The sequence below is a fragment of the Scyliorhinus canicula genome, chromosome 2, assembly GCF_902713615.1.
Source record: "Scyliorhinus canicula chromosome 2, sScyCan1.1, whole genome shotgun sequence".
Lineage (NCBI taxonomy): Eukaryota > Metazoa > Chordata > Chondrichthyes > Carcharhiniformes > Scyliorhinidae > Scyliorhinus > Scyliorhinus canicula.
The window spans coordinates 92,874,304-92,900,354 of NC_052147.1; the positions used below are offsets into that span (position 1 = coordinate 92,874,304).

The 26,051-nt window shown below is 48.5% G+C and overlaps 1 protein-coding gene across 9 annotated transcripts in view; it reads left to right on the plus strand.

Annotated features, from left to right (window-relative positions):
- LOC119956134 (neutral alpha-glucosidase C-like) overlaps positions 1–26,051 on the plus strand; it is a 232,267-nt gene that overhangs the window by 91,775 nt on the left and 114,441 nt on the right. For all 9 annotated transcript variants that reach the window (XR_005458597.1, XM_038783039.1, XM_038783063.1 and 6 more), the window contains one exon: positions 9,958–10,024. Coding sequence is in view for 8 of the 9 variants with exons in the window: in XM_038783039.1 (XP_038638967.1) it covers positions 9,958–10,024 (67 nt within the window). In the remaining variant the exon portion in view is untranslated. The remainder of the gene's footprint in view (positions 1–9,957; positions 10,025–26,051) is intronic.

The window sequence follows — 26,051 nt, forward strand, 5'->3', positions numbered from 1 at the left end:
TGAAGAGGATCCACTGTTAACCTGCCATTCTATTTCAGATGCAGACTGACTTGCTGCGTACTTCCAGAATTTTCTAAATTTACTTATTTATTAAAGGCACAGTTGAATATCTGCCTGCGAATGGGACTGAATGTTGCAAGGATGAATATATTGTAGATTATCAAATGGTCTCTGTAGTATTGCAATGTGGCGCTTGCTGGGACTATAGGAATCCCCTGTTAACAGCTTCTTAAAGTCAGTACAATTCTTCAGTGCTGACCTTGGATCAGTCGTAACACTCCAGTGTCTGAGTCAGAAAGTAACACATTGAAATCTTTCAAGAGAAACATAAGCACATAATCAAGGTCGAAGTTTCAGTGCAGTGCTGAGAAAGTGCCACTTTTGGAGCTTCCCCCTTTGGTATGGGATGCTAGCCAGCCTGGCAAGTATAATGGGCGGTATTCACCCCAATCCCCGCCGGGTGGGAGAATTGCCAGGGTGCCGCGTGAATCGCGCCACGCCACCCTGACCCCCGCACGCGATTCTCCCACCCGCCCGAAACCAGCGCGCCGCGAATCGCACCGGGCGCTCAGAGAATCGTCTCAAACAGCGAGCGGCGATTCTCCGGCCCGGATGGGCTGAGCGGCCGGTCCGACATGACAGGGTCCCGCCGGCGCTGTCCACTGTGGGGGCCAGAATAGGTCGTGCCCGGGCCCTGTTCGGGCCGTTGTGAAACACGACGCCGTTCACGCCATCGCGGGCACTTGGTCCGCGGAGCAGAGAATTGCCCCCACTGGTGCTCACCATCATTAGTGTGCAAATCATCCAGCCATGTGTGATGCTGTTATTTGCGAATTGTCACAAATTGCTGTATGATTTGGGATGTTAGCCTCACAAAAATAACAGCTCATCCTCAATCCCCCTGCTATTTTTAGGGAAAGGTGCTATACCCGCAAAAATCCTGGGCTACTATACCAGGACCCATAGACCCACACAGATGAACGTGCAAAAATCCATGGCAACGGTTGAAGAAGAGCACTGTACGAGGGCATGAGAACCCCTTTCCGAGTCTCACTTAGGTTCGGAGCCATTGTCTGGATGTAACAGAAATGAGTGACTATAATAATAATAATCTTTATTGTCACAAGTAGGCTTACATTAACACTGCAATGAAGTTACTGTGAAAAGCAAGTGATGTGTCAAAACAACAATTTAATTGAATATTGCATAATCATTATAACAATAATACGACAGTTATAATTGATAATATAAAAAAGAGAAAAATAAGTAAAAAGAAAGATAACCTTATTGAATGGAGAAAACACTTATATACTGGCTTCAACTGACGAAACAGCAAATCAGTCGTAATTTGGATTATACTCAATGCAAATTTTATTTAATGCAACTGTATCTAACTCAATAAGACTTTAGTTATGCGCTTTTGTGAACAGTTACATAAGTTTCAAGACTCACAACTTTAATTCAAAATACTAACCGATAGAGAGAATTGGCCAGGCCCGCGCTATAGGGGTTGTTATTCTTCCATGAGCTTCAAACTCAGGGGGTGGGATTCTCTGTTTCTGAGACTTAAGTGTTGGTGCCAATGGAGAATCTGTGGACTTTTACGACAGAAAAACCGTTGCTGCACCTGGACTGATTCTACTACCGTTGAGGGGCTAGCACTAGTGCTGCATGGAACACAATCATTTCTAATGAAAAACGGTGCAGGATTCGCGGGTGCATGATCGACACTTGGGAGGCTGACAAGCTGCAGCCGCACATGCACATTACCCTCCTGACACACACTTATCCCAGCCAAAAAGATTGAACTGGTTGTGCTGGAGCGCGCCCATACAGCTGATGGGTCGTCTGCGCCAGAGGGCACCCAAGGGGGAAGCCTGGCGGACACCTATATGACCTGTGGCACCAGGTTCAAGCGAGCTGTTGACGGTGTGCGCAGCTGCATGTCTGCTTTGCCGGCTGCGGCAATGGTGCTCCGTGCCCGTCGACTCCGACCCCATAGCTCACCTCCAGGTCACCCCCCCCCCCCCACTACTCCTCCAGCCCTTGCAAAAGCCTGGCTAACAGCACAACTGTCAGCATACTACAACGATGTTGGACACCTTCCGTACCCGCTCCCTCTCACCCTCAGCAGCCGCCATGCCGGTTTCACAATTTATTTATCTTTTTAATTTAGAGCACCCAATTAATTTTTTCCAATTAAGGGGCAATTTAGCGCGGCCAATCCACCTAGCCTGCACATTTTTGGGTTGTGGGGGTGAGACCCACGCAGACACGGGGAGAATGTGTGAACTCCACACAGACAGTGACCCAGAGCTGGAATCGAACCTTGATCCTCGGCCCCGTGAGGCAGCAGGGCTAACGCACTGCGCCACCATGCTGCCCCCGGTTTCATGATTTTTAAAAGCGCAAGTGAACACGCTGTCGGGAACTCGGTCCATCGGAGGCGGAGAATTGCGGAGGCCCTGGAGTGTACCAAGTTGGGCTCGCGAGTGAATTGTAAACGGTGCCCACTGTATATGCGTAGTGAAACGCATTGACACTGTTATCGAGATGATGTCATTTTAAAACATTTCTTCAAATTTCTGGCAACAGTTGAATATTTGTCACATATTTCTCCGAATAATCCTTGAGTTCAGATTTAATTTCCTCCATGAAATCAACTTGCTCTTGTTTCCGTTTATGAATACTAACTCAATTTTACTAATTCTAGCTGAAACCTAGGGTTTTATCCAAAATGTGTGTTTCTCAACTGGGCATATTCTGGCCCCATACCAATGTCTTTTCAGTGAGGTGGTAACACAATATTCTGCTTTACCCAAATGTGTGACCCTTGTGATTTCTGCTTTTAGGGCTCTAACTTCTAGAGCACAAGTTACATTCTCATATGTCTTAAATTCACACTTGGCTTGATCGAGCAGCACAGTAGCACAGATGGCTAGCACTGTGGCTTCACAGCGCCAGGGTAGTAAGTTTGATTCCCCCCTGGGTCACTGTCTGAGCAGAGTCTGCACATTCTCCCCGTGTTTCCATGGGTTTCCTCCGGGTGCTCCCGTTCCCTCCCACAGTGCTTCTGCATGCCTGTTGCCTGATCAGAGATAGCGGTAGCGCCTGCAGACATCCCATTCTCTACTAGGAACAGGAGGTGGAACTGCATCTCCCTCACCTGCATCCAGCAACACATGGTGCTGGTGATGGCCCTGAGGGTTGAATAGTTTGAACTGGTTTACATGATGCAACCTGGTTTTACCAGAGTCTAATGAAACTTTGTAAATGGGGAAACTTCTTTTGTCTACAAAAGAATGTGGTTCGCTCTATTTTGGGTTCCAGGTTGGTGAATTTGGAGCATGACTTTTTTCCCAATCTCGTACTCCACAGGCCTGGCCTTCCTGTCAAACCATGCTTTGTTGCTCTTCTTTTTCTGTCCCATTTTAACTGCAGTGGCCATATGGGCAGCTTGGATATTATCCATCAATTGTTGATCAGCCTTTTCATGGCTGACAGCTGTCAATGCTGGCTCTGACATATCCAATCCCAACAAGAGTTTCACTCCTGTCATCAGGACATGGGGAGTAAAACCTGTTGAGCTGGATACTGTATTTAGTTCTATCGTTTGGACAAAAGGCAGAACGATATTTTCTTGGGACAGTTTCCGAATCATGCATTTCAAGGTTCTATTCATTCTTTCCGCTGTACCGTTGGACTGCTGTGGATGATAGGCTATGTGGACTGTCTGTTTATTCCAAATAGGGACCTTACAATTCTGCATTATCTGAGTGGTGAAATTATTTCCTTGATTTGATTCAATGCTACGGGGAAGTCCACATCCAGTGTACACTTGCTGTACCAGTAAATTGGCTGTTACATTTTCTGCGTTTGTCCTGGTAGGGAATGCTTCAATCCATTTACTGAAGGTATCCATGATGACCAAAATGTATTTGTAACCCCCCTTACATGGTGGCAAGAGGCCCACATAGTCTATTTGTAAATTTGTCCATGACTCTGATGTGTTATCTGTGTTGGTCTAACATCGACTGCAACTGGATGGAGTAAAATGAGAAACAGGCTTCCGACACAGGAGATGGTCCAACACTGTTTTATTGAACCTGTTGATTGCTGTACATAATCTGCTGTCGGTTGACACTCTACTAACTTAACTGATAATCTCCTACTGGCTTGACCAGACTCGCTCTCTATCACATGGTGATGATGTTCATTGGCCTGTGCAATGCGACTATCTCCCTGGCCGTGTCCTGTGAGAGAGAGAGAGCCTTAATGCCCAGTGGGCTTTATAGTGGTGGTGTCCTGTCTGATGATTGGTTGTTCTGTGTCATGTGTGCTCATTGGTTATCCTGTGTGTCAATCACTGCCTGTCTACATCTCATGATATACATGAGTGGATATTATGACAGGCTCATTTACTGGCTGGTGTGTCTAAGCACTTCTTTCTTAGCATAGTGGTCTGGATTATTTTGGACACAAACCAGACAATTTTCTACATAATGCTTTACGTCTCCACTTACTTTAGGCCACCAACATAAACTTTTCATTCTTTCCACAGTTGTATTTGCTCCCTGGTGTCCCTGGACATCGTGATATTACTAGATTCCCTTGTTCCGATCCTGGGGCAGCACCAAATATCTTCCATCCTTAAGGACGGGACTGTCCTTTATCTCTATTTTAGCTTTCCATTTGTTTTTGAATGCCAAAAGTACTCCATCTCTGATTTGTTTTGAAATCCTCATCTGCGCTCTGTGCCTCTACCAGTTCCTCTATCTTTGATTAACTGTGACATCGTTGATCTGTTCGCCAATTGGGGATTGCCATGGCTCTCCTTCGTGGACGGCCTGTTTTGTCAATACATCTGCGCTAATGTTCCCTGCGGATGATGATTTATGATGAGCTTTCACCTTGATAATCCCCTATTCCTGTCCCTGCGCTGGCTGAATAATGCAATTTAAAGTGGTGCAGACGATAAAGGCTTTCCGTCTGCTGATTGAAAAGCCTCTTGCCTCCCACGGGGATAGGAATGATGTTAAACTACTGCATACGTACATAACTATCTGAGTGTATGTCCACTGGTGGGGGAAATGTATTGGCCGACTAACCACATAAGCTACTACTGTACTGCTAATTTGGCAGTCTGGGCACCCATTTTGTCTGGTATTTTGAGTGCCAATTCTACTAATGGTGTGCTTCGGTAATATTCCATAATGATAGCACAGCCTGTCTTCCGAATACCATCCTCCACCTTGGAGGAACCATCGACAAAAAATTTTAAGGGGAGGGATGGCCAGGGCTTCCCCCCTTTTTGTCTTGGCACAAACGGTCCCTTGGGACCTTACATTTATCCTTTTCCCCTTCATAACTGAAATTGTGTGCGAGGAAGGTAGGTACTCTGACTCTCTTAATTGTAATGTCACGGCCTTGGAGCATTAGTGTCCATTTGACTATATGGTTCCGATTTAGTGTTCCATCTTTAATGCATCCACCAAGTAACTACAGGATTTGTGTATGTTTCTTGAGAATAGTTAAAGGACTTAGTCTGATAATGTATGCAAAATGCTGTACCTTGCCAAAAACTAATAACAGTCGCAGTTCACATACTGAAAACCCCTGTTCCATGGGAGTCAGGAGTCGGGATGCATATGCGATGGACAGAGCCTGTCATGAGACTTTTATAACATAGAAGCCAAAATGGTTGACTCAGTGGCTGCTATTTCTCGGGAAAAGGGAAGTAATGGATCTGAGGTTTGTAAAGCTGGGGCTGTGGCTAAAGCCTTTTTCAGGTCCACAATGGCCTGGGTATCCTGTTCTGTACATTGCTGTGCGGCGACTTCTTGTGGAGTCCCGACAAAGGTGTGGCATTTGTGGCGAAGCCATCAATGTGATTACGGCAGTAGCCGACTAATCCTAGAAAGGATCGGAATAGGATTCTTTAATATTGTTGCTATACGTTTGCCCTATATTTCCCATTTTCCATCAGTTATGGTTGTTCCTAAATGCCTGAATTGGGCTTTTGTGATTTGAGCTTTCTTCAGGTTCACTGTTAGACCCAGGCAGATGAGTAGCATTAATGACTCGGCTAGAAGCTGTAGGTTGTTCTCCCTCTTGTCTTTTTGCAGGAGGAGGTCCTCTAGTACTGAACCAAGCACTCGGGCTGGGGAAAACTTTCAAATCCTTGGAGAGAGTCTTTGGTGAAAAATAGAAGGTGAATTGTGAAACCCTTGGGGCAAGCAGGTCCATGTTGTTGTTGGCCTTGGCAGCAAAGGCAAAGTTTTTTGTTTTAAATGTTTCTTTATTCTCCTTTTTCACATTTTCTCCCAATTTACACCCAACAATAAACAGTAATCAGTAATGAATGTAATGTCAATCCCCATATCAATAACAGCGATCCCATCCTCCCACTAAACCCTCAAACATTAGCCCGCATGTTAACATAAACAAATGACAAAGAGGAATCAGGAATCACCCATAGTCACATACAGTCCCTCTCTCCCCAAACCTCCCAACCACCCTCTCCTAATGTTCGATGTGATCCAATTCTCAAAAGTGCATAATGAATAACGCCCATGAATTGTAGAATCCCTCCATCTTTCCCCTCAGTTCAAATTTTACCTTTTCAAGCGTCAGGAATTCCAGCAGGTTCCCCCGCCATGCCAGGGCACAGAGGTTGATCGCCACCGTAACAGGATCCGCCTTCGGACGATCAACAAGGTGAAGGTTACAACATCTGCCTCCGCCCCCGTTTCCAACCCCGGCTGGCCCAACATCCGAATATGCCCCCCTCCCCCGCAGCCGCAATGTTCACACATATCTTCTACCCCCTCAAAGAGCCGGCTCATCCTCGCCCTTGTAAGGTGTGCTCTATACACCACCTTCGGCTGTATCAGCCCCAACCTCGCACACGAGATGGAGCACCTCACACCAGATCCCCTCCTCCATACCCTCTCCCAACTCTTCCTCCCACTTTGCCTTGATCCCTTCTAGCGGCAGGCAAAGGCAAAGTTATACTAACATTCCCTCTTTAAGGGAATTAACAAAAAGACCATTACTGATATCTGATACCGTGAAATATCGAGCTTTTGTTTTGTCATGGTCTCGGGGCTAGTCGTGACTATAGGTGCGGTTAATAGAGTAGCTTTATTTAATGCTCGATAATCAATTGTCAGTTGCCAGGATCTGTCTGGCTTTCATACAGGCCAAATCAGGAAATTATTTATAGATGAAACAGGTCTCAACACTCCTAACTATAACAAGCTCATTATTACCCTCATATTTTCACATTCTGTTGGTTTAGGTAAGCTATACTGCTTTTGCACCTTGGAGTCTGGGCCTTCTATCCCACAGTCATGTTTGTGAGTTTCAAATGCCATAATATGTTGCTGAATAATTTCTTGTGGAGACTTCCGGCGGCAGCCATGGAGTAGGAAGTCGCGTATTTGGTAGCTCCCGCTCGTGGTGGACTTTTTTGACCTTTTCTCCCGACATTTGTGGAATTTGATCGGAAAAATCAGAGGTGGGTGAGACAGAGAGACAGAGAGGAGGAATCCCCCACCAGTTTATGGAGACGTAGGCCAGACGTGGTCTAATAAGAAGAAACAACCAGGCAAAAAAGATGCATGCAGAACCTACAGCATAGGAGGAAAATGGCGGAGGTGCAGGATCCTGGTTGCCCAGTGGTCAACGGTACAGCTGGTGAAATTCATTCAGGAGAGTTTCGCCAGGCAAAAGCGGGAAGGTTTAGACCCGATTAAGACATCGATTCGATCGGGTGGAACGGAGACTAGAAGCCCACGGACTGGCGAGGAAGCGAAGAGGACCAGCTAACCGCGTGGAGGCGGAGATGGATGATGAGTGACCACCAGAAAAGACTGCAGGAGAAGGTGGAGAATTTGGAGAACAGGTCCCTTAGACAGAACCTGAGGATCGTCAGCCTCCTGGAGGGCAGCGAGGGATCGGACGCCATGGCATACGTGGCAAGTATGCTTGAAAAGCTGCTGGGTGATGGGGAGTTTGCTCGACCCTTGGAAGTGGACAGAGCGCATGGAGCACTTGCGAGGAAGCCGCGTTTGAATGAGCCGCCGAGGGCGATGGTGGTGCGAATGCACCGGTTCCTGGAGAAGGAACAGAATTTGCGGTGGGTCAAGCAGACACGGAGCTGCAAGTGGGAGAACAGCGATCTGCGCATCTACCAGGACCTGGGTTCGGAACTGGCCAAAAGAAGAGCGGGATTTAATAGGGTAAAATTGGCCGCCTTCAAGAAGGAGGTGAAGTTTGGAATGTTACACCCCATCTCGTTTGTGGGGTCAGCTACGAGGGTCAAGAACATTACTTTGGATCACCGGACGAGGCGATGGACTTCGTTAAGGACAAAAGAGTGGCAGGTGACTGAAGATACTGAACGTTGGGGGCGGTAATACTGTGCTTGTGCTGTTTAAGTTTATCTTCATTTTGGACTGTATATAGAGTGCGTTTTGTATCAATTTTTGGTCCGTTGCTCAGTTTTGTATGTGAGTTAACTTTGTTCTTGTGGGGGGATGTAGGTCGACTTTTTCTTATGTGCATCTGTTGGGGATTGTGATGTTTTGAATATGCATGTTCAATGTGGCTCGAGGTCCACAAGGTACAAACTGAGTAGAAAGATAACCGTTGATAAACTGCAGCACACATTCAGCACCAGAATACCCAAAGTTTTTCTGTCGGATAACGCACCATTGCGTTAATGCTCTCCTCATTGTTGGAGGGGGTATTGTCGGTGAGGGGGTTGGGGGGGCTTATCTCGGCGATTTATGGGAGGATTTTAAGAGGAAGATATGACATCGTTGGAGGGGGTTATGGCCGAATGGGATGGGGAGCTGGGGGTGGTGCTGGAAGAGGGGTTATGGTGTGAGATGTTGCAGATGGTGAATGCCTCAACCTCTTGTGCAAGACTGGGGTTGATTCAGTTAAAGGTGGTGCATGGGGAACACCTGGCAAGGTCGAGAATGAACCGCTGTTTGAAGGGTGGACGACAATTGTGAGTGATGTGGGAGAGGTCCGCCTAATCATGTACAAGTGTTCTGGTCCTGCTCGAAGTTGGAGAAATTTTGGAGGTCGCATTTCTGCATTATGTCAGCGATCCTGCACGTGGATTTTAAGCCCAGTCCCCGGGGGGCCCTATTTGGGGTGTTGCTGGAGCTTCATACAAGAGCGGAAGCAGATGTTTTAGCCTTCGCCTCACTGATTGCTCGCAGGCAGGTCATGTCGGGGTGGAAGTCAGCTACTTTGCCCTGTGCCTCAATGTGGCTTGGGTCTTGATGCAGTTCCTGTATTTGAAGAAGGTTAAGTTTTTTTGAGAGGTTCCATAAGGTCTGTTTATTCTACACTTTATTCTGCACTAACCAAAGAGTTGGAGCGTGATTCTCCGCTCCCCACGACGGGTGGGAGAATCGCGGGAGGGCCGGGCGACTCACGACATGCGCGGGTTGGAGCCGGCCAACCTGCGCATGCGCGGCAGACGCCCACTTAGGCGCCGCCGTCGCTTCATTCTCGGCACGCCACCTTGACTCAAGCGCAAGGCCCGGCGGCCGAGAGTTACGGAGCGCCGCTCCTAGCCCCCCTGGTGGTGGTGAATAAGGTGCGAGGAGCGGCCTCCGAGGCCGTCGTGAAACTCGGCTGAGTTCACGACGGCCTTCCCGATTCTGCTGCGAGAGTGAAGAATTCCGCCCTTGGTTACCGTCAGCTGCAAAGGGGTTGGGGGAATTGGAGGATGGGAGGGAGTTTGTTGTGTTATTGGGGTATTGGTTGGTGGAGTGGGGAGGTGGGTGGTTCCGTTGTTTTGCATTGTTCTGTTTAAATATAAAATGTTAAAAACTGAATAAAAATATTTTCCAAAAAAAAATCAACCACTTCTAATCAGTGGCTAAGCTAGATGTAATGTGAGTTGTAATATTTGATTGTGGTTTTAATTTGCAGGAGAGTGAAGAAGATCTAGGATTGTGGAAGGAGCAGTTTCAAGAATTTATAGACACCAAAACCAATGGTAAGTTTTTGTGGTTTTCTGTGTCAAGCAGGCAATCTTTTGTTTGATTTCTTATCTCTTGCTTCTTTGGCTATCACAATAGTATCGCCACATCAGACAGAAACAGTTTAGCATGTGACTGGTCTAAATGGGCAGAGTGCATGACCACACCTTTAAACAGAATAACTTTCCTTCAATTCATTTTTAAAGATTAATATATGGGATGTGGCTATCGTTGGCTGAAGATTTCTCTTAAGATGGTGGTGAGCTGATTTCTTGAACCTCTGCAGACCCTGTGGAGTAGGCACACCCACAGTTCTGCTAGGGAGGGAACAGCGATATATTTCCAAGTCAGGATAATGAGTGGCTTGGGAGGAGAACCTTAGGTTGTGTTGTTCTCGTGCGTCTTCTGCTCTTGTCCTTCTAGATGGTAGTGGCCGTGTGTTCAGAAGGTATTGCCAAAGGAACTTTAGTTCGTCCCTGCAGTGCATCTTGTAGATGGGATGCACTTCTGGAGAAGTAACAAGGAGAGGCCATCTAATTTATATGCTCCTATTGTTGTGAATGTCTAGTTCATGGTTCATCTGTTTCAGAATACTACTTTCAGTTTTGGGAATTAAGTTATGCCTTTGGAGATCAGGGTACCTGGTTGGCTAAACTGATGAGCAATCATGGGGAAATGCAATTCAAACAAGCTTGAGTTATTAACAATTCTGCTGGACCATGTTAACTTAAGAGGTTCACAGAGGTCAAGATTAGAAAGATATGATCAAAAACAGACAGTGGGATTACTTAGCTAAAGAACTGGAGATGTGGGCCGGGATCCCCCCCCCCCCAACCCCCCCACCCCCCCCCCCCCCCCCCCCCCCCCCCCACCCCCACCCCGCCGGCCGGGACGGAGAATCCACCCAGGGGAGGCGCGAATCCCGCCCCAATGCTGGCTTCCCTATTCTCCGGCACCTTTTTTCGGGCGGCAGCGGGATTCCTGCCACGCCAGTTTGGGGCTGTTGACAGCAGCCCCCCCGGCGATTTTCCGGGCCCAGATGGGCCGAGCGGCCGTCCATTTTTGGCCAGTCCCATCAGAACCACTCACCTCATGCACGGCGGGACCTGGCAGGTGAGTATGCAGGGGCGGTCCATGAGGGGGCGCAGGGTATCCAACCCTGGGGGGGGGGGGGTGGGGTTCCACAGTGGCCTGGCCCGCAATTGGGGCCTACCGATCTGCGGGCAGGCTGGTTCCGTGGGGGGCCTTCTTTCCGCCGCGCTGGGCCCCTGTAGGGCTCCGCCATATTGCCCGTGGGCCAGTGCGGAGAAGAGAACCACGCGCACGCGCGGAAATACGCAGGCCGGTCCGCGCATGCGCGAGATCACGCCGGCTGTCCGCACATGCGCGAACTCGCGACAACCCTTCGGCGCGAGCTGGAGCGGCACCAACTCCTCCGCCGTCCACCTAGCCCCCTAGAAAGGTGAGAATTCCTCACCTTGGGGGACATTTGACAGTTAACTCCGGAGTCGTTGGCGCTAGTTTTCCCGCCTTGTGGGGACATTTTCAGAGAATCCCACCCGTGATGTCTACAATCCTTACAATAAGGGCTGTCCAGGGAGATATTTTTGTTTTGTGAGTTAAAGATCAATTAGTTTAAAGGTATTAGGTAAATCTTGAAGAGTTGTGAAATCTATTTCTTTCTTCAGATCAAGGAAGAAATTTTAAATGAGCGATACTTAATCTACAGGTCTGTTTGAAGATATCCCAACACATAGACATATGGATGAAAATGGAATAGTGTAGGTCAGATAGGCTTCAGCTGGTTTCACAGGTCTGCGCAACATCGAGGGCCGAAGGGCCCGTACTGCGCTGTAATGTTCCATGTTCTATGACGATGTGTGGAGCTTAGTGAGATTCTCTGGTTTCAGTTTATCTAGGTGTTTGCTGCTTTATTTGCAGCTAGGATTTCATGTCTGCAGGTTCTTACTGAGAGAAGATAGCCAAAACAGTTAATCGACAGTTAATTAAGCCAGCACTGTAAACAGAAAAAAACTAACTTCATCATTCACCACATGAAAACGTGGGTAGGGCTTAATCTTGGTTTGAATTTTGTGAGCGAAAATAAATTGTAAAATTTGACTTGCAGCTAGTGGAGTATGAAGTCGAGTCTTGTGGCAAAAGAAAGCAATCAGCAGATTAGCTTAGAAGTATTGGAAAAGTAAACGGAACAAGGAACTGAGGTATTCATGGTCAAGAGATGGTAAATGCAAGTTTTGCCACTGAGAATAGCTGGAACTGAGAAGAATTAAAGTAGTTTCCAGAGGGGCTGTGGCATACTTATGGGTGGTCCCTACAGAAATAAAAACTTTAAATTGATATATCTGATGAGGAAAATGTTGGAGGATGTAAGGAATAAAACTGGTTGCATAACATACATAGTTTGACCGTATAGTTTTAAGTTAAGACTGCTTGTTTTGTTTAATTCTTTTCAATGCAATAAAGTTTGTGTTTTGTTGGAAAAACATGGAATCTGTGGCATACTTCTATTGATTCTATTGCTGGGTGTTAGGATTTTTCTTTAATTTTAACAGTCCCTAACAGGATCATAATACTATTTTGAGGGAGTGCAAGAACAAAGGGAGGTACTCAAAATTTTGACAGAACAAGTAGAGAGAACTGCATGGTTTGCCCTGGCAAACCAGAGCTTACAAAATTAAAATAATTGAGAAAAGAACTAGAAAATAAATGAGGAGAAACTTCTTCAGCGGGTTAAGATCTGGAATGCTCGGCTTCCAGTGATAGGGATGTGCTGAGTAGTCGCACATCAGGTGGCAGACCAGAGTTTACAAAATTAAAAGGCGATAGGTGATTGGAAACGCAGGAAACCATCATCAAGGAGATAGAAGGGCAGCATGGCGGCACAGTGGTTAGCACTGCTGCCTACAGCGCTGAAGACTCGGGTTCGATCCTGGCCCCGGGTCATTGTGTAGAGTTTGCACATTCTCCCTGTGCCTGCGTTGGTTTCACCCCACAACCCAAAGTTGTGCAGGATAGGTAGATTGGCCATGCTAAATTGCCCCTTAATTGAAAAAATAAAATTGGGTACTCTAAATTTATTTAAAAAATATTTAAAATATAAAGGCGGTAGAGAAGGCCTCAATAGACCAGAGCGATAGAATTGTTGCCCTGGAAAAGGAAATATCAAACTTGGTCACGACTCGGGGGAGTCTGAGAGGAAAGATTGAGAATCAGGAAAACCGTTTCAAGGTGTCAAAACCTACAGATTGTGGGCCCACTGGAGGGGATCGAAGGCAGGAACCCCACAGACTATGTGGCCTAAATGCTGGACGATCTGGTGGAAAGGGTTAGCTTCCCCAACCCACCATAAATAGACAGAGCCTACCGGATGCTTCGTCCAAAACCCAAAGCTGGAGTACAACCGAGGGCAATAATTGCTAAACTATACGGGTACCAAGATCAGGAAAGAATCCAGCGCTTGGCAAGGCAAATGAAAAACTGTAACTGGGAAGGTCACCGGATCAGGATCTACCAGGACATTGGGGCTGACCCGGCCAAGCGCCGGGCAGAGTTCAACAGGGTGAAAACAACCCTGCACAAGAGTGGCGTATATTTGGGATCCTGTCCCCGGCCAAACTCTGGGTCTCATTCCAGGGCAAGGAGCACTTCTTCACGGCCCCTGCGGAAGCGAACAGATTTGTCCTGGAGAACAAGCTGGAGAAACGGCAGCTTCTGAAGAGACTTTATTTTTAACTAAATCAATTAACTAACTTGATGAACACTTTGCATGAACTGCACTGCCTGATTCTGAGGACGGGAGATGAAACAGAGGAAGGAAAGAGCGAGGGCAGCAGAGCACAGGAAAGGGTGAGGAGAACAGCAGATAGGGAGTACACAGAGCGGCCGACAGGTGGGTATATAACCAACCCAGGGAGGGGTCCACCACAATAGTGGGGGAGCTAACACCGGGAATCTTGAGGGAAGAGGAGCCGCGGTGTATCTCCTGCAAAAGAGAGAACGCCTGGCAAAAAAAAGGGGGGGGGGGGGTCGAAATGCACCAGCAACAAGGGGAACTTGGGGCAGAAACAGAGGGAAGAGACCTTTGGGGGGGACAGCTGCAGTGAGAGGAGGGGAAGTAGACCAAAAAATGAAGTGCTAACATCGTTGAAGCTAAAAACACCGGCTGGGGGCCGGTTTACATAGAACATAGAACATACAGTGCAGAGGAGGCCATTCGGCCCATTGAGTCTGGACCGACCCACTAAGCCCTCACTTCCCCCCTATCCCTGTAATCCAAAAACCCCTCCTAACCTTTTTCGGTCACTAAGGGCAATTTATCATGGCCAATCCACCTAACCTGCACATCTTTGGACTGTGGGAGGAAACCAGAGCACCCGGAGGAAACCCACCCAGACACGGGGAGAATGTGCAGACAGTGACCCAGAGCAGTAATTGCTAAAATATACTCAAGATGGCCTGACAGCGGGTTTGTAATTCAGAGCAAGGGACTGTGGCGACTTTACTTTACTTTTACAACACATGACTACATGCATGCCAAAAATCGACATTCGATCATGACTGGTAGTGGACGGTTAGAACCATAGAAAAGGTACAGGACCGAAAGAGGCCATTCAGCCCATCTTGTCCATGCCAGCCTGGTGCCCTTGCTAATCCCACCTTCCTGCACCCGGTCCATAGCAGTTAAGATACAGATCTAGGTACTTTTTAAAAGCGTTTAGGGTCTCTGCATCCATCACCAACTCGGGCATCGAATTCCAGACTCCCACTACCCTCTGTGTAAAAGGTTTTTCCTCATGTCCCCTCTACATTGTGTGCCACTTATCTTGAATCCATGTTTTCTGGTTCTCCACCAAGTGATCTCATTTTATCTAGTCCACACTATCACTTCCCCTCAGAATTTTGAACACCTCAATTAAGTCACCCGTCAACTTTCATTGTTCTGTGGAAAATAATCCCAATCTATCCAATCTCCTTGTAGCTATACTTTTCTAGCCCTGCAACATTCTTGTAAACCTCTTTTGCACTCTCTCAGAACATTAGGTCCTTTCTGTAATGTGGTGATTAGAATTGCACACAATACTCCAGTTGTTGCTTCACCAGTGTTTTATATAATTCCATCATTAGGGCGGCACGGTGGCACAATGGATGGCACTGTTGCCTCGCAGTGCCAGGGACCTGGGTTCGATTCCGACCTGGGGTGACAACCTGTGTAGAGTTTGCACATTCTCCCCGTGTCTGTGTGGGTTTCCTCCGGGTGCTCCGGTTTCCTCCCACAGTCCAAAGATGTGCTGCTGAGGTGGATTGGCCATACTAAATTGCCCTTTAGGCCGGGGTTACAGGGAGTGGGATTGGGTCTAGGTAGGGTGGCATTTTGAAGGGTTGATGCAGACTTGATGGGCCGAATGACCTGTTTCTGCACTGTATAGAACCTATGATTCTATGAACATTATATCCTTATTTTTATATTCTATACCTCTGCCAGTGAAGGTGAGCATTCCATATGCTTTCTTTACAATCTTGTCTTCTTGAACTGCTGCCTTTAGAGACGTGTGTACTTGTACTCCATCTACCCCTCTTCGTATACTCCCATTTATTGTGTATATCCTATAACTATTTGGTCTCCCTTAATGCATGACCTCACACTTAGAACATAGAACATTACAGCGCAGTACGGGCCCTTCGGCCCTCGATGTTGCGCCGACCTGTGAAAACCCCCCCACTTCTCTGTGTTTAATTCCATCTGCCACATTATTGCCCACTCCACCAACCTATCTACATAATTTTGGAGATTATAGCTACCTCTACACTGTCCACCACTCGGCCAATCTTCTTTTAAAAACTATTTAATTAAAGTTTTTACTTATTTGCGCTGGACAACGCGTTTAAAGGTAGATGCGACAGTTACAATTTACAAGTTCTTTTTCTGTGTCGCTCCCTTCTCTTTCCCCGCCCCTCACCCCCACCCCTCTCTTTCGCTATTTAAGGGTCCCTTCCTTGGCCCTTTACAGTGGGTAGTTGTCTGGTGTATATATGTGGGCAGTACCCTCTTTCTCCTACCCCCCACCTCCCTCTTTGTCGCTTGGCCTACCCCCCTTCTCCCCTTTCGCTATCCTGTTGCCGGCCTGCCTTTGGCAGGGTTCTCTTTCTCTTTCTTGTGGCCTTGTGTTAGGCCCCCTGGCCTCTATGTCGGCAGTTTTCTGGCCTCCCCTTTATTGTTTCCTCTGGCCTCCCACCCCCCCCACCCCCCCCCCCCCCCCCCCACCCCCCCCCCCCCCCCCCCCACTCCCATTTCTCGTGCAATCCCTCCCCGTCGCCCTCCCTCACTCTATTAGCTGTTGGCTTTGAATAGGTCTTGGAACAAGTTAGTGAATGGCCTCCATGTTTTGTGGAAGCCCACTGACACTCGGATGGTGAACTTAATCTTCTCCAGGTGGAGAAATTCCGATAGGTCTGCCAGCGAGTCAGCAACTGTGGGTGGTGCAGCTGATCGCCAGCCGAGCAGGATTTTCCAGCGTGCGATTGGGGAAGCGAAGGCAAGGATGTCAGCCCTCTTCCCCATAAGTAGTTCTAGCTAGTCCGATACCTTGAAGACTGCCACTCTTGAGCACAACTCCACCCTCACCCCCACAGCCTTGGACATTACCTTGAAGGCTGTCCAGAACCCGACAAATCTGGGGCATGTCCAGAATATGTGGCCATGGTTGGCCGGGCCTCCCTGGCATCGTTCGTATTTGTCTTCCACCTCTGGGAAGAACCTGTTCATTCCGGTTGTCAGCTGTGCTCTGTGGACCACTTTAAGCTGTATGAGGCTTAGCCTTGCGCAGGAGGAGGTGGAGTTGGCCCTGTTCAGTGCTTCGCTCCAGAGTCACCACCCTATTTCCGTTCCTGGCTCTTCCTCCCATTTGTCCGTTGTTTTGTCTAATGAGGAGCATGTCCTTTCTAAAAGTCATCCATACAGGTCCCTGCAGTCCCCCTTCCCCGGTCTGTCTGTGTCTAGTAACTCCTCTAACATTGTGTTTCTCAGGTTCCTTTGGTACGTAGTCATCTCCTTGTGTAGAAAGTTTTTGACCTGCAGATGTTGGAGTTGGTTCCCATTTGGTAGTTCCAGTCTCTTCATCAGCGCCTCTAAGGTTGTTAGTCTGTCCTCACTCTTAAAGGTGGCATCGAGCATGGCTGGTGAAAACCTGTGGTTGCCGCAGATGGGGAACATGGTGGGTACCTTGGTCAGACTGAAGTGCTGCATCATCTGGTTCCAGTTTCTCAGGGTTGCTGCTACAACTGGACTTGTTGAATGTTTTGTTGGCAGAGATAGGAGCGCTGCCGTGGCGAGGGCCAGAGGGTTGTTCTTGTACAGGAGGACTCCTCCATCCTCACCCATTCTTTGTTCGGGTCTTTCACCCATCTTCTCACTCTTTCTCACTTAGTATTGCAGGTTCAGGAGGGCAAGGCCTCCCATACTTCTCCTTTGTAGAATTATTTTGAGGATCCTTGGATTCCTTGAAAAAGGCCTTGGGGATGTAAGTCGGTATCGATCTGAACAGGAAGAGAAACCTGATCGCCTGCACCCTCCCCGCTAGGGAAAATGGGAGTGCATTCCATCTCTGTAGGTCCCGTTTTACTTCCTCTGCCTGAATGGTCAGGTTTCATTTGTGGATCCATGTCCAATCATTGGCTATCTGGATCCCAGATACTGGAATTGGCTTTGGGCTATTTTAAACAGTAGACCCTCCAGCTCTGTGCCTCCCTCTCTCGGGTTCACCGGGAATACTTCGCTCTTGCCCAGGTTAAGTTTGTAGCCTGAGAAAGCTCGAAACTTACCCAGGAACTTTGTGATATCTTTCATGCCTTTTTGCGGATCCGAGATGTAGAGGAGCAGGTCATCAGCATAGACTGAGACTTTGTGCTCTCTGCCTCCTTTTTGAATTCCTTTCCAGCTTCTCGCCTCTCTCAGGGTGATCACCAGCAGCTCAATGCCATGGCGAACAAGAGCGGGGACAGTGGGCATCTCAGCCTTGTGCTTCTGTGCAGCTGGAAGTATTCAGAGCTGGTAGTGTTGGTCCGTATGTTCGCCTTGGGGGCGTTATACAGGGGTTGCACCCATGAGATGAACCCTGGCCCCAGCCCGAACCGCTCTAGTATCTCAATGAGGTAATTCCACTGTCAAAGGCCTTTTCTGCATCCAGGGCGATGATCACCTCTCTCAGATGGGGTCATTATCATGTTCAGCAGTTAGCTGTGAACCCTTAACAAAGCGTGTTTGGTCTTCCGCGACCACCTCTGGTGCGCAGTTCTACAGTCGCCCGGCAGAACCTTTGCCAGTATTTTCACATCCACATTGAGCAGCGAAGTTGGTCCGTATGATCTGCATTCCGCTGGGTCTTTGTCTTTATTGACTATCAGTGATATGGTGGCCTGTGATAGCGTTGGAGGCAGGGTGCCCCTCGCTAGTAAGTCTGCAAACATCTCCCACGCGTGTGGGGCTAGTGCCGTTGCTAATTTTTTGTAAAGATCCACTGGGAACCTGCCTGCATGGAGTTGGTGCTCTCCATGACCTCTTCCAGTCCTCGGGGTGCTTCCCGCTCCCTCCATCGATCGTCCCACACGACTGGCATGTCCAGTCCATCGAGGAATCCCCGAGTCACTGTCGGGTGGCTCAGATGTGTACAGTCCCCGGTAGAAGGCCTCAAATGTTTGGTTGACCTATTTTGGTTTGGCTGCCAGTCTGCTTCTGCTCATGTACACATTCACCAGGACTACCGGTGCCCCATCTAGCACACTGCCGAACCGAGATGCCATCTTGTTCCATGACATACCATCACCCTGGGTCCGTGACCCATCTTTGTTGCCGTGAACACCGTCCTCTTGCTTATCAAAATAGCTACCTTCAGCCCTTGTCCCACAGCAGGAATGGGAGGTCTCTCCCACCCGCCCTTCCTTACCTGCAGTCGGTCCTTCTCCCTCAGGTTTTGTCTCTTGGAAGAAGATTACGTCAGCTTTCATACTGTTAAGGGGGCGAAAATTCTGGATCTTTTCACTGGGTCATTAAGTCGCCTGATGTTTCAGGTGACTATCCTGGTGGGGGGTTTCTGTCTCCCCACTTCCTGCGGGATCGAACCCGGGTCCTCGGCGTGTGAGGCATGAATGCTAACCACTACACACCATGCCGCCCTTCTCTCATGCTTCCTGGTGCTCGCTTTTCCTGATTGTGTGGTGGCCTCCCCCTCTGCCCTCCTCCTGCCTGCTGGTCTACTCTCTGTCTCCACCTCACTCTCCCCTGCGCTCTGCTGCCCTCGCCTCTTCCTTCCTGTGAGCTGGTTCCCTTACTCATAGCGGGGCAGTGCAGTCCCGCGCGAAATTGGCCATTTCAATCGCTTTGTCTGTGTCTTCCTCACCGCTGCCTTGCTTGTCATTTGTCTAGTCCGTTCATCTGGACGAACTCAGCCACCTCAGCTATGGTAATAATATAATGCTCTCTGGTCCAGTGTGTGATCCAGAACCTGGCTGGGACTAACATCCCGAACATTGTTCTCATACAGGGCCATCTTTGCGTGGTTAAACTCGGCCCTGCGCTTAGCCTGGTCCGCCCCATTTTCCTGGTATATCCTTATCTTGAGTCCCTCCCAGCTGCTTGCCTTCATCTGCCGAGCCCAGCGTAAGATCCTCACCTGATCCTGATACCTGAGCTACTTGGCTATTATTGCCTTGGCTGCTCCCCGGCCCTGGGCTTTGATCGGAGTGACCTGTGGACCCTGTTGGCTTGGGGGGAGATGTCCCTTCCAACCAGGTTGCCCAGCATCTGGGCCTCGTAATCGGTTGGGTCTCTAACTTCAGTTCCCTCTGGTAGGCCCACTATTTGGATATTTTGTCGCCTGGTTCGATTCTCCTTGTCCTTGACCTTCCCTTTCAGCCTGCAACACCAGCGGCGGCAGCCCTGGGAAGACCGGCACCGCTATCCTCACGAAATCCCTCACTTGCAGGTACCTAAAGCCATTTCCCTTGGGCAACTCATACAATTCCTCCAACTCCACGAGCCCCAGGAATTTGTCCCTTACAAACAAGTCCCTAAAATACTTGATCCTCACCTGCCGCCACCTCCGTTGACCACTGGCCATACAGCGGTGCCCCCTTGCCCTCCGCCATCTTTATCTGTGGCATAGACAAAAATGTTCCCGCTCCCGCTGCTCTCTCTTTCTCATGGCACTTCTCATCCGCTGATCCATACACCAGCCTTTCCAGAGGAGTATTACCTTTCCTTGGCACTCATACACCTTTTGCCCTCAAATACCACACCATTCGGGTGGGGAAGGACCGGAAAAATCCACCTTGAGCAGGAGCCACCAAATATGCGACCACTAGCATCATAGCCGCCACCGGAAGTCCAGAATATTCATTTAATATTCTTCCCACAGCCTCTGCATCTACACACAAGTTCCCTTCTTCATCTCTGATAGGTCCCACTTTTTTTTGACTAACTTTTTAATCATTAATATATTGGTAAAACATCTTTGTGTCTTCTTTAATAATTTCTTGCTAATCTTTTTTCATGGTCTCTCTTTGATTTCCTTATTTCCTTTTTTACTTTGTCCCTGCACTTCCTATACTCATCTCGCCGCTCTTTTTCCTGTTTGATCCTCCGCTGTCTTCCTCGAGACAACCAGGGAGGTCTAAATTTGACAGTACCACCTCTTATTCTTGAGGGGACACATCTACTTTGTACATTAGGATCTCACGTTTTCGTGCTTCCCAATGGTTTTTCCTCTGATTTATCACCTGCACTGCCAGTCAGTCCACCTCAGCTAAATCCCTTCTCATTTCGACAAAATAAGCCATCCGCCGTTCAAAATTTTTACTCCTGCTTTATCTCTGTCCTTTTCCATGGTAATATTGAATCTAATTGAATTATGATCTCTATTCCCCAATATGGGTCGCTGTTACTTCACCACTTGCCCTTCTTTGTTCCCAAGAGTAGCATCTCTCTTGTTCGGTTTGTCACTAATGGGTTGAGAGATTTTCCTGGACACACGTGCATTAATTTTTCTCCCTCTGTTCCCTTATATTGGGTGAATCCCAGTTGATATTGGGATCGTTAAAGTCTCCCGACTATTATTGCCCTCTGTTCTTACAGGCAGAAAGTTTCCTCCATATTGATCTTTTATCTCCCTTTCAATATTTGGGGGTCTGTAGCATATTTCCAATACTGCGACTGCCCCTTTTAAATTTCTAAGCTCAACCTATAAAGCCTCGTTTGTTGACCCGTTTTGTACAGCATCCCTTCTTAGATCTGGAATTGATTCTTTAACCATTAGTGCGACTCCCTCTCCTTTTTTTATCTCCCACTCTATCGTGTCTGAAGACTCTTTCCCCAGGGATATTGAGCTGCCAATTTTGCCCCTCCTTTAGCCAGGTTTCCGTTATAGCAATGAAGTCCTGCTGCCATGTGTCCACCTGTGCTCTTAACTCATCTACCTTGTTTGTAATACTCCTTGGATTGACTCTATCATTTTCCCTTGCTGGACACTTTTTAAACTTTGCTTCTCCTGGACTTCGAAGTCTATCATTACATCTTCTACATTACGAGCTAATGTTCTATCTCCATATTCCTGATCTGAATTTGATCTGAATCTGATCCTACTCCTGGGATTCCATCCCATTGCCAAACTAGATTAAATACTCCCCAAAAGAGTCTGCAAAAGCCTCAAGGATATTGGTCCCAGCTCTGCCTAGGTGCAATCCATCCAGTTTGTACAGATCTCACCTTCCCCAGAACTAGTCCTAGTGCCTTAAGAACCTGAATCCCTCCCAGCTACACCAACTCTCCAGGCATGCATTCATCTGATCTGCCCCCTTATTCCTGCTGTCTCCAGCGAGTGAAACTGTGAGAATTCCTGAGATTACAACATTTGAGGGCCTGCGTTTTTAGTTTATCTCCTAACTTCCTATACTCAGCTTGCAAGTCCTCATCCCTTAGTTTACCTATGTTGTTGGTATCAATATGTACCACGGCCATTGGCTATTGACCTTCCCTCCTCAGAATGCCCTGCAGCTGCTCTGTAGTATCATGTACCCTGGCACCAGGGAGGCAACATGCCATCCTTGATTCACGTTTGCTGCTAAATAAGCGTCTGTCCGCGTCTCTAACGATTGAATCCCCTGTCACTATAGTCCTGCCACTTGTTTTTCTCCCACCTGTTTGAGCCACAGAGCCACCCATGGTGCCGATAACTTGACTGCTGCCGCTTTCCCCTGAGAGGCTATCCCTCAACAATATTCAGATCTCTCTTTGAGAGGGGGGATGACCATAGGGACTCCTGGACTACGTTCCTGAGTCTTTTACTGTTCCTGATGGTCACCCATTCCCTTTTTGCCTGTGCAATCCTCACCTGTGGTGTGACCACCTTACTAAATGTGCTATCCATGACTTCCTCAGCAGCGTGGATGCTCCACAGTGAGATGACACGCAGCTCCAGCTCCAAAATCCGTTCAGCTTGAAGCTGCATTTGGACACACCTGCTACACACATGGTCACCAGGTACGTTGGAAACGTCCCTAATTTCCCATATTGTGCAGGAGAAACATATCGCGGGTCTGAGGTCTCCTGCCATGGCGTTCCTCTCGATTAAGTGAGTTACTCTCTGAAAAAAAATTACATTAGTTAGGGGCCTGATTTACATTAACTAGGAACCCTGGCCAGGATTCTCCCCTACCCGGCGGGACGGAGTGGCGTGAACCACTCTGGCGTCGGGCCTCCCCAAAGGTGCAAAGTTCTCCGCACCTTTAGGGGCCAAGCCCTCACATTGAGGGGCTAGGCCCGTGCCAGAGTGGCTCCTGCCCCTGTTTCTTCTTCCTATCATAATTGTACAGTACTAATATGTACTCCTTTTTTTTTTAGTTCCTACATTAGTATTCAGCAATAAGTTAGTTTAAAAGATTGAAAATACTCACCAGGACTTACTCACCAATCATCTGCTTTGGTTGGCCCTATGTCACTTTCTGAACCGGTGTTTGTATTTATCCTTCTCCTCCCTCGCTCTTTTGAACTCCCAGCTCCTCGCGCTCTTTTGGACTCCTGGTTCGTCTTGTGTTCTTTTATGGAGGAGAAGGGTGCATGACTATCCCATCCACATAATTGAAAAAGACAAGGCTGAAGGATTTGTAACAATCTTCAACCAGAATTGCCAATTGGATGATCCATTTTGGCCTCTTGAGGTCCCTGGCAACAACAATAACTTAAGAAAAAGGACTAGAGATGGCTCCTTAAGCTGGCTCCACCATACAATATATATTTACTTTATTCGTCATGGAACGTGGGCGTCCCATGCTGTGCAGCATTTATTTCCCATATCTAATTGCCCTTGAGGGGGCAGTTAAGAGTCAACCACAGTTTTTTTTTAAATAAACATTTTATTGAAGTATTTTTGGTATTGTAACAACAACAAAATAAACAATGTACATGAAGCTATAAACATAGTGCAAAAGCCGTCTCCCTTCCTTACAGGTCCCACCTTTATTAACCCCCTGCTCTAAGCTAAACTAACCCTTCTGCTGACGATTAATTTTCCGCGAAGAAGTCGACGAATGGTTGCCACCTCCGGATGAACCTAAACAGTGACCCTCTCAAGGCAAACTTCATTTTCTCCAAACAGAGAAAGCTAGCCATGTCCGATAGCCAGGACTTCGACTTCGGGTGCTTTGAGTCCCTCTAAGCTAATAGTATCCGTCTCCGGGCTACCAGGGAAGCAAAGGCTAGAACATCTGCCACTTTCTCCTCCTGGATTCCCGGGTCTTCCAACACCCCGAAAATAGCCACCTCTGGACTCAGTGCCACCCTTGTTTTTAACACCATGGACATGACATCTGCAAACTCCTGCCAAAATACCCTAAGCTTCAGACATGTCCAGAACATGTGGACATAGTTCGCTGGTCCTCCCACATATTTTGCACACCTGTCTTCCACCCCAAAGAATCTGCTCATCCGGGCCACTGTCATGTGAGCCTGATGAACGACCTTGAATTGAATCAGGCTGAGCCTGGCACATGTTGCGGACGCGTTGACTCTACTCAACGCCCATAGACCATCCTCTATCTCACCTCCCAGCTCCTCCTCCCATTTGCGCTTCAGCTCCTCGGTCTGCGTCTCCTCTGACCACATAAGTTCCTTGTAAATGTCAGAGATGCTGCCTTCTCCTACCCACTCTCTGGAAACTACCCTGTCCTGAATCCCTCTTAGCGGTAGGAGCGGGAAGGTTGACACCTGTTTATGTAGGAAGTCCAGCACCTGCAGGTACCTGAATTCAATTCCCCTCGCCAATCTAAACTTCTCCAGCGCCCTCATACTCGGAAAGCTCCCCTCTATAAACATTTCCCTCATCCTCTCAATCCCTGCTCTCCACCATAACCGGAACCCCCCATCCATACTTCCCAGGGCAAACCGGTGATTATTACAGATTGGGGACCAGATCGATGCTCCCTCTGCTCCCACATGTCTCCTCCATTGCCCCCAGAATCTCAGCGCCACCACGGGGCTGATGGAGTACCGTGCCAGCGGGAATGGGAAAGGTGCAGTTACCACGCCCCAGACTGATGCCCTTGCATGAAGCCGCCTCCATACACTCCCATGCCGAACCCTCCCCCACCACCCACTTCCTGATCATGGCTATATTCGCCAGCCAGTAATAGTTACTAAAACTTGGCAGCGCCAGCCCGCCCTCTCCCCGACTCCGCTCAAGCATTACCTTCTTTACTCGCGGGGTCATGCCCGCCCAAACAATGCCAGTCATCGCTTTGTTGACCCGTTTTTAAAAAGCGGAATAAAGATGGGGAGACACTGAAATACAAACGGGAATCTCGGGAGGACTGTCATCTTCACCGTCTGCACCCTCCCCGCCAGTGAAAACGGAAGCGCGTCCCATCTCGGAAAATCGTCCTTCATTTGGTCTACAAGTCGGGCCAAATTTAATTTATGTAGCCGGTCCCATTCCCGCGCCACTTGAATGCCTGGGTACCTAAAGCTTCCCCCTACTAATCTAAATGGCAGCTCCGCCAATCACCTCAAACATCTCACTTTTCCCCATTGATGCACAATCAATGACTACTAAAGCGAGGTTGTAGTACAACTGAAGGCTTTAATAAGCTAGATGTTTCCCCAGCAGCTCAGGTACAGAAAGGAAGTTGCTGGGGCGGCACGGGCTCTTATACCCTGCCTTGCAGGGTGGAGCTACCATACAGGCTCGACCAATGGAAAGCATACATTATCTACCAATGGTGTTCCAGAATTACTAGGTACTGTAATACCTCTACACAGACTACCACATTCACCCTCTGTTAAAAAAAGAGTCCGGCGGGGATGGTGGCTTGGTATTACAACATGGTAACGTGGTAGAAGTTATGGTTATGGAGGTACCGTAATGCCTCCGTACAGCATTTTGCCTTATTATCGTAACTATTTACAATTTTACAATTAACTATCTACACGTTAATCGGGGGCCCTGGTCATCCTCTGCGGTTGTCGAAGTTTCGGTGGTGACGCTGGTGGAGGCCTCGGGGCGTCTGTGACTCCGGGAGCGTGGTTTCGATCTCTGTGGCAGCTTCAACACCCCAAGACGGTGCGAGTGGGGGAGCTGATTGACCTGTGAAGGGAGCGTCTGCCGGGTGCGTCGGTGGGCGGGGGGGGGGGGCCTAGACCGCCCCGGCGGAAGAACTGATCCTCCTGGGAAGGGGGCAGCTGTAAGGTGCACCGGTGGGATGGTGGGGTGGGACTGGTGGCGGGGGTGTGCGCGGGGATCCGGCGGGCGCCAGATCTCGTAGGGAGACCGTGTCTTGTCGGTCGTCGGGGTATGCCACGTAGGCATACTGGGGGTTAGCGTGGAGAAGATGGACCCTCTCGACCAACAGGTCCGACTGGTGCGCCCACCCGTGTTTTCAGAGCAGGATGGGTCCGGGGGCTGCCAGCCAGGTCGGGAGCGAGGTCCCAGTGGAGGACTTCCTGGGGAAAACAGGAGACTTTCATGAGGTGTTTGGTTGGTT